Here is a 9,320-nt window from a genome sequence, read left to right on the forward strand (position 1 = left end):
ACCAGAGCTCTCTTCAGAAGGTGTTGCTGTTGTGTTGTATACCATCAAATCAGAACAGAGCTATAGCTGACCCTTCAGTGAATTTTCACAGGTATTTTAATCACACGGAGTAGATTGCCCATCCTTCTCCCATGGAGCGGCTGGTGGATTTGAACCTGTGACTTGGGATTGCAACACAGCTCCTTACCACTAGGCCACCAGAGGGTGTCAGGAGGTTTACGTGAACTCTTTGTTGGGTTCTGAGAGCACTGGAGCATCTTATGTGAACCTCTGAGCATCAGAGACAAAACTACAAAAGTCTAGCTTTCTCAAAAAACAGGCTCGAGTCTTACCAGAATTGTTTGTCTGGCTAATTTTCTACTTTTTATGTAAAACCACATAATTAAACCACAAAACCATTTGAAAAAGTTGGGCTACATCCGGGACCTTTGGGAGGCCACGGGCCCCACATAACACAAGGACTGTCATCCATGGGGGTGAGAAGCAGCACACAGGGCTGGTGTGGAAAGGTCACGTCTAGTGGAGTTTTGAGGGGTGTCTGCTCACTGCTCAGACCCTGTGGGTGAGCACAAGAGACTGAAGGGATCAGGTGCCCACTTCAGAGGCAGGCCTTCAATTTGAGACCCATGGAAGCCCCTTTGTGGCAGGAGTTCTCTAGGAGGTTTGTGGTTTGTGGGGACCAGTGGTTTGTGGGGACCCCTTGGTGCTCTCAGGTGGGAAGTGAGAAAGTGATGCCCTTTACCTCCTCCCCAGTCTCCTGTCTCCTTTTAGATTCAAAGATGGTGGGCCCCCTAGGCAATCTCTCTGGTCCTTGAGAACACAGTCACCCTTCGCAGGGGGCATAATTAAAGGGGACACTTCTCAATTTCCTTCTTGATTCCCACAGCCTCCCCAGGTTACCAATTCGGTCCTCACAGGCACTGCATCCATATTTCACACGAGGCCACAGGTGCGCCAGCGGTAGAGCTTTTATTTCATTGCAGTGACACAGCATAGTGGTTACATGTCCCTCCCCTCTCCCCCGCCTCTCAGGCAATGTGGAAATAAATACTGAAAGCAGTGGGCGTGAGTGTCCCCGTGAGGAGGCGCTGCATTGGGGGGATGCTGCAGGAACAGGCTGGTAACATCTCCATAATCCTGTGTCCTCTGGTGCCTCGAGCACCCACAGGAAGTGGAAGTGGGGCACACTTGCTAAAATGAGGTCTGCACATCTTCAGGGCTCTGGAAGCTGGGGTTGTTCTCGCCCTTGCTCAAGTCCACCGAGGCGTAAGGGTTTTCCTGGGTGCTCTCCCGGGATCTCCTGTCAGAGAGAGAAGTCACCTTATCAGGGACTAGAGGGACCACTGCCTGTGCCGCACACCACCACCCAGGCCTCTGTGCCATGCCAGGGGCGGGTCACTGGGGGCCTCACCTGCGTGTCACCCTCCTCTCCTTAGACTACAAACCTCTGGGGAGTGAGAATGACACTGGATGCGTTTCCTCGGCCCCTGGCTGCTGGTTAGGGGTGCGGACCCAGGAGACACCTGGAGACTTCACCTCTTCAAGAAATGATGGTGGTTATGTGTGGACCAGGGAAACGAGCTGGTAGGACACCAGAGTGTAGGTTTTCTTGTGGAAGGTTTGTGGCAGCCCCGCATTGAACAAGTCACTTGGCGCCATCTTTCCACCATCTTGCTCTTGCTTTGTGTGCATGTTAACATTTGGGTCATTCTCACTGCGTTTTCAAAGTTTTTTGTTGTGCTTTTGCACACTTACTGTGGTACAGTAGAGTGCACATGTGTTACTTGCGCTGGGGAAAAATGTATTATGCACCAAGGGCTTTGTGTGACTTGATACATCGCAGTGGCCTGGAAGCGAACCACTAACATCTCCAAAGCCATATCCGTTAAACAGTCACCTCTGACTCATGGCGACCCCATATATGCAGAGAACTACACCATAGGAGTTTCAAGGCTTTTAGAAGCAGACTGTACTTTTCATCTGAGGTAAAGCTCGGTGGATGCAAACAGCTGGTTAGGAGCTGAACGCTAATCATGTGTATCACGCGGGGACTCGACCTAGCATAGACACTTCAAGGAATGCTGTTGTTATGTGCCATTGAGACTACTAAGACTCACAGTGATCCTATGAACAACAGCTCTGAACCTTGTCCTGTCCCGAGACAACCTCATTGTCTCTGACACACATTGTCTCAGTTACTACGTCAATCCATCTCTCATCCAGGGTCTTCCTCTCCTTCGCTGATGTTCCACCTTTCCAAGCATGATGTTCTTCTCCAAGGACTGGTCCTTCCTGGTGACATGCCCAAAGTCTATGAGATGGAATTTCCAAATCCTTGCCTCCAAGAAGCAAACTGATTTTGCTCTCTCCAGGACACACCTACTTATTCTCCTCTCAGTTCATGGTCTGTTCAATACTTTTCTCCAACACTGCAACTCAAAGGTTTGTTCACTCTTTATTCACTGTCTAGCTCTCGGATGTATAGCAAGCAACTGAGAAGACCATGGCCTCAATCAGGTGCACCTTAGTCTCTAGACTGACATCGTTGTTCTTTAGCACTCTGGAGAGATCCTTGACAGATTTTCCAATACAGCTTGTCTCCTGGCACTTGACTGCTTGGTAAAAAGAGCTATGATTGTGGATCCAAGCAAGATGAAATAGTTGACAACCTCAATCCTTTCTCTATCATGTTACTGCCTTTTTATTAGTAGTACCTTTTCTAATAACATCAGCGGTCACTTAGTCAATTGCATCTTCAATTTAAAGAGCTTCTCTATGAAGTTATCTGCTTCCAGATAGAGAGCTCTGATGGCCTAGTGGCAAGAAGCAACACTGCAATCCCAAAGGTGTGCAGTTCCCATCCACCGGATGCTCTGCTGGAGGAGGGGCATTCGCCTCCTGTGCCAGTCAAGTCTGATTTGACGGCACACAACAAGTGTAAAAAAACCAACTAATTAAAAAAAAAAAAACACCAACACAACAACAACAAAAACCAAAAGCCCCAAAGGGGTAGCTTAGCTTTGTAACGTAAGAACCGGCTTTGAGAACTGGGTGCACCTTCCAGTCTGATACCAACTCATTGCTAATGTGTCAGAACCTTTCATTGGGCTTCTAAGACTGTAAATGGCACAGAAAGAGATTGTCCATCTTTACCCCATGGAGCCGCTGGTAGATTCAAAGCACCAGAGAGGTAGGAGTTTTGGGGTCTCAGTAGCTCCCTGGGGACTACATAATTGACTAGTACTGTCAAAATGACCCTTTTCAATGGTATTGGCTAGTGAACTTGGTGGCAAAGGATATGAGAAAGTCTCCAGGAATCCTTTTCTTTCTTCTTCCTAAATCCTTTTATGTTTTGAAAAATGTTAATCATAGTGAATGTATTATCTCTTCAATGCCTAATTTTTTTCCCCCAGCGGAGCTATTTGTGGAAACACACACACACACACACACACACACACAAATTACACTCAAGACATTTGAGCAAAATAAAGCAGTGCTTGTAGACAGTTAATCAAGAAAATGCTTCAACAGCCTGCACTTGGAGTAGAGTTCTGTGTGGGGGTATTAAGAAGCAGTTATGAGGTGCCACTGAGCCAGTTTTGCCCTGTGGCAATCCCACGTGACAGGTCTTTCTTGGGAAGAGATTTGCCAGGTCTTTTTCCCATAGAGCATTGGTGGAGGAGATTCGAACTGTCAACTTTTCGTCCAAGTATTCAACTGCTTTTTACCTTCAGGGCTCTTTTAAAGAGAATCGGACTGTTTATTTCATCAGCCTGATGAAGAAAATGATCTGTTTTCAAAGTCAGACAAAAACCTAGTGGCAGACCAAGACTAGACAGCACGTCTCTAGCAGTTTAAATTTGCAGTGAACTTGAACTTGTTAACTCAAAAACAAATTCGAAGGGGCCTGGGCCCACGCACAAAAAAAATGAATGCTAAGAGTCAGGGCCACCTGGGGAGGCATGTAGGTGACCAGAGGGGAGTGGTTAAAAGCAAATCTCAGAGCTCATTCTTGAACAATTACATAGCCCCAGTACTGGTCCGGTTGCTAAGATCTTTTCTAGATCAAGGAGGTCTCAGCAGTCAGGAGGGTCCTCTGGGGCCTGCCAACCACAGTGCATCTGCAGTGCCCCTGGCACTAGGGAAGAGATGCTGTGGGTGGATTGGAATTGACCAGACACCCCATGTCAGATACCTTCTGGGTGCCTTGCTAAGAGGGTGAAGGGAGAATGAAATGGGATCATTTCTGGGGAGCCATCAGAATATTTAGGCACAGAACTGTCCAGCTAAAGAAATAGCCTATACAACCCACCTCTTCCTACAACATTTCTGGTTCATGTTCCCTATACGTTTCTTTCCCTTCATTTTACTTGGATTCACAATGAACGCCTCTGGCAGCAGCAGTCCAGAAATCAAAAGATAGGTTGTACTGAGGAAATCTGCTGAGTGTGGAAGAGCAGGGATGCCAGTTTGAAGACTAAAGTGTGCTTGATCCAAGCCATAGTGCTTTCAGTTGCTTCCAGTGCATCTGAAAGTTGGCAATGACTAAGGATGGCAGAAGAATCAATGCCTTTGAATTGTGGTGTTGGAGAAGAGCGCTTGAATATCCCATAGACTGCCAAAGGACAAGACAGTCTTGGAGGGAATACACCCAAGGTGCTCCTTAGAAGCAAGTATGCCCTCTTCCTTTGTCTTCTGAGGTTACCTAGGCAGATGATCACTTACTTCCTTCGATCTCTGATTCCAGAGATGACCAGGAGGATAATGCCAATCACCACCACTCCGATCACCACCCCAAAAACAATCAGCCAGATGTCAACAGGTGGCTGGTAAGGGGGAGCCAGTGTCGGCTGAATCCCCACAAACTCCAGGGTGTTATCATCCAGGCGGAAAGCATCATTGATACGGCCCCGGGACATCCTGTTCGTAAAAACAAAACACAGCAAAGAGGCTTAACTCTGTTCCAGAGAGAATCAGGTATGGCTGAGCCTAAGAGTGCGCACCTAAAATAACAATGAAATAATGTGGAAGACAGGCAGTTAGACAATAGACCACCTTTTCTATCAAAGAACCAAAGTTAGGTATGGCAGCAGCTTCAATGGGGGCCAGTGGGGGTAGGGATGGGGTGGTCACAAGCGTGGAAAAGTGCAAATGGCGGGTGTTTGGGGAGACGTTCTGCTATGTCAGAGCCTCACTATAATGACTTGCTAACAAATACTGGCAACAAGTAACTCCTTTCCAAAAAAAAAAATAAAATAAAATAAAAAAAGGCATCCACTCCTGCAGCCAAGTCAGAGTCATGCGAATGAGACAGAAGAGGCCACTCTGGGATGAAGAGGGAAGTGTCTGGCATTTTGTCTGCTTCTTGGTCAGGGGGTCTGAGCCCACCAGGGAAGGAAGGAGGGCAAATCGAAATCAGCCCTCGGATCCCCTTTCCCGGCAGGCCAATGTGGAAACCAATCGCAAGGGCCCTGCGGGGTATAGTGGTGGGCCCAGCTCCCGGGAGGGTTGGGCCCCCACGTGGTGAGCCCCATGACGTCTGTAACACACCAGTGCAGGCCCACCCTGCCCTCCCGTTGCCAAAGAACAGCGTTCTGGGACCTAGCTCACGATCGCCACCTAGTGAGCGGCTCAGTTGCAGAGGGCGTATTATGCTTTTTGTTTGTTTGAAGGTTAAACGAAAAAAAAAAAAAAATCAACACATCCCCAAACCCAGACAGTCTAAATGGAATTGATTTTCACTATTTATTATCTATGATTTTCCTTTTCTGTCGCTTCCCCTGCAGTGCTATTTTGGGGTCACTTCTCAAAGAAACTCTTGTTGTTGTGGGCGGCTGCTGAATGGCCGTGCACTAAGAAGGTTTTCACTGACTGACTGTCAGAGGTAGATTATCAGGCCTTTCTTCCTACTCCTTCTTAAGGACTAGGTTTCAGCAACATACAAGTGTCTACATGGGCAATAACTACACGCGAAATGCACTGACCAGGAACTGAACCCAGGTCTCCCACGTGGGAATTGCAGATTCCACCACTGAATTACACCATCCAGTACTTTACCCCCCAGAGACATATTTTTATATTGGAGTTTCTGATTTTTTTTAATAGCAAGGTATATTGTGACATAACATCATTTCTATTCAAATCATTGTCTCAGGCTGCATCTTTCAGGTTGGAAATCAACAATTCCCTTGGCATGAGATCTTTCTGGAATGAAAACTTAAGCTTGGAAGATGAAGCGAAACCTGTCAGTGACGGAGAGCAGTGCCCAGTAAACATTCTGGGTGCACGAAGAGTTCGCAGCCATGAAGATCTGAAGACCGGGGCCCTTGAAAGGAAAAATCTCACCTTACGGCATTTTCAACTTCAGTTTTAGGAATGGTTTCAGACCCGTTCGGCATAGTGACAGCGAAGATGAAAGAGACTCGGGGTTTCAAATCCCATATATGCACGTCCTCCACTCTGTGGTGAAACAAAAGAAACACCTTTCTTGAGGGCTGAGATGCCCCAGTAAAGGAATGAAGACTTCCTCTCTGGTGGGAAGGAGACCAGGGAGAGGAGAGGGCCTTCAAGTAGAATGAAAAGGGTAGCCAGGCAGGTGGGGGGGACAGGCCATCACTGAGAGGGGAGGCTGGGCCGAAAAATCAAAGTTGCCCCAAGCCATCAGATACCTAAGCTGTGCTAAGAATCAAATTTTGGCACCAGATTAAAGGCCACACTTCCACACACACCAGAGAATCAGCCAGCAATCACCTTTGACTCTGGGTGCGCTTACAGCTCTCACCCCCCACCTCTCGTTTCCTTCTCAGCAAACAAACCAAGTCTGCTTATCCCTAGAGGTCAAGCTCATGGGTGGGATTAAGTGAGTAAGAAGTCAAGACTGAGCTCTTGGCTGCAGGAATGATCCCATTAAAACCTCAGGTATATTGTGTGCCCTAGAACGCTTCATTGTCTACCAGTCTCACTTAGAATAAACATGTAGGTCCCAAGAATGGCCTTAAAGGGCCACCCACGTCCTTCTCTCCCTTGCCTTCACCCCATAGTGCCCTGGCCTCATTTTTGTCATCGATCAGAATCTGTCAGCACCTGCTGTTCCCTCTGCCTGTATCACACACACACACACACACACACACACACACACACACACACACACTATCCTCTAGACCCTTCCCTGGTGTATTTGTCTTCCTAGCACTGATCACTATTGAAATCCATTGTCCTTCACTTACACATTTTGTCTCACATAGCATATTTACTAGGACACTGAGATGCATGAGAGTATCTGAGGGGCACGCAGATAAGGCTTAATAAGAACAATGCTCTCACAATCTACAAGCCCAGCCAAATAAGCCATGAACTCATCAAATCACTGCCATGGGGTCCCTGTCAACTCAGAGCGGCCCCAGAGGAGAGTCGGGCTGCACCATAGGATTTCCAAGACTGTAAATCTTCACCAGAGCCCATTGCTCTAACTTTCTCCTGGAGAGCAGCTGGTGGGTTCGAACTGCTGGCCTGTTGAGTTCGCAGCTCAACTCTTAATCCATTGAACCACCAAATAAGCCACAATCATCCCTAACTAGAGAGGCTCAGATTTCAAAATTCCAAAACAGTCTAAAAGTTATTAGCTGTTGTCATTGTCAGGTGCCATCGAGTCAGCTGTGACTCGTAGAGACCCTGTGAAGGAGATATCTGAACCTTGCTCTGTCCTCATCTTCATTGTCAGCCGATCCTTGAGCCCACTGTTACGGTCACTATAGGCTGTTTTAATCTCAACCTGAAGAAGAGTTTAGGCAAAATGTTCTCAGACCCGAGACTGAGGGATGTGCTGGTTAGGGTGACAACAAACCAGCAAATCAACTCACCCAAAAAGGATTGTCTGGTTTTTTCCAGAAAAGTACTGCCTCATGGCGTATGCAATAGATGACCGGAAGAAGTACATTTCATTGTTATTCCACTTATACTGCAAATACAGAGGAAATGTGCAGGTTAGTAGGCATCACAGGACACGTTTAAATCGTGGTGCTCTGCAATCATTCGTCTTCATTTGTCTCAAATTCCTGAGAGACCTGTTATTGGTTAAAACAAAAATTAACTCCAAAACATCACGTCAATCCAAATTCATGGTGATAGTATGTCCTATGTGTTAGGTAGAAAAGAGGGTTGAGGGCAAGAGAGAGAAAGAAAGAAGGTGATCGCAAGAAATGAATAGGCCTTTATTGCGTGGTCTGAGAGGGACGCCAAGTGACCACATGTACTGAGGTCAAAATGGTGCCAGGGCAGCCAAGGGTGGTTTCTTTTTATGGAGGTTTTAGGGAGGACTATGAAAGGGAACATTTTGCTGGGAATCTGGGGTAGGGGTCCCATTAATTAACTTGGGTGTAGGCTTTTGTGTTCAGACCCAGAGCCTTATCTGATCATGACCTGGTCTCTGGTCTGGTCATCTTAGACATCATCAGACCTGGGGGCAAGTGTCCCATTCTCCCTCCATTACAGGCGAGGGTTGTAGCACCTACTGTGGCTTGGAGTTGCTAATCTACACGGAGCTCTGATGACCAAGAGATAAGAAGGTGCCCTGCAATCCCAAAGGCACATGGTTTGAATCCACCGACTGCTCCAGGGGAGAAAGATGAGCAGTCTCTTCCCATGTGATTTAATGCCTCTGAAAAAGCCACTGGAGGGTCAGCTATGGGTCTGTTCTGACTCCACAGCACACACCACCACCACCACCACCACCAATAATCAACAGGTTAGCAGGGCAAATTCACTCCAAAGGAGAAAGATGGGCAGTCTCCTCCTGTAAACAATTTAAATTGAAAGGGTTTGGAGTTGGTTTGAACTGCCATCCTTGATATTAATCACTCAGTTTACTGCCTTTTGGTCAGTTTCCCCTTATAGCAACCCTCCATTTGGATTCCAAGGCTGTAAAGCTAACAGGAGGAGCTTGCTAATCCTTCTCTCTCAGAGTGCCTCGTGGATTCGAACCTCTGGAGACATGCGGCCTTTTGATTAGTGGCACAACACTCCATAGACCCACCTCTCTGTCCTTGGGCATTGAGTCAGAGACAACTCATAGCTGACCATCAGATTTCCTTCCAGAGCCTGTGAATCGCAGGGGAGGGAGGAGGTTGCCTGGCATTTCCCCAAGGAGCAGCTGTTGGACCCGAAGAACTGGTTGGCTGCACACAAACTAATACTCAGGTGCAATTAGTTTGCACCACTCCCTGCAGGGACCTATCTTTAGGTCGGTGGCTCTCACACTTGTGAATCATCACCACCTGCTGGTGAGCTTGTTAAAACACCAAGGCCTAGCGCTCCCCCCCCCC

The 9,320-nt window shown here is 47.5% G+C and overlaps 1 protein-coding gene across 1 annotated transcript in view; it reads right to left on the bottom strand.

The window, feature by feature from the left end:
- Positions 1–1,191: 1,191 nt before the first annotated feature.
- The window catches only part of ACE2 (angiotensin I converting enzyme 2), a 46,801-nt gene continuing 38,672 nt past the window's right edge, over positions 1,192–9,320 (bottom strand). The window contains exons 15-18 of the mRNA XM_006892395.1: positions 7,860–7,957; positions 6,346–6,459; positions 4,726–4,920; positions 1,192–1,300 (exon numbers count right to left, since the gene is read on the bottom strand). Coding sequence (XP_006892457.1) covers positions 1,192–1,300; positions 4,726–4,920; positions 6,346–6,459; positions 7,860–7,957 — 516 coding nt within the window. The remainder of the gene's footprint in view (positions 1,301–4,725; positions 4,921–6,345; positions 6,460–7,859; positions 7,958–9,320) is intronic.

Source organism: Elephantulus edwardii, unplaced genomic scaffold (assembly GCF_000299155.1).
Source record: "Elephantulus edwardii isolate Elephantulus edwardi_28Jun2011 unplaced genomic scaffold, EleEdw1.0 scaffold00115, whole genome shotgun sequence".
In the NCBI taxonomy this organism is placed as follows: Eukaryota; Metazoa; Chordata; class Mammalia; order Macroscelidea; family Macroscelididae; genus Elephantulus; species Elephantulus edwardii.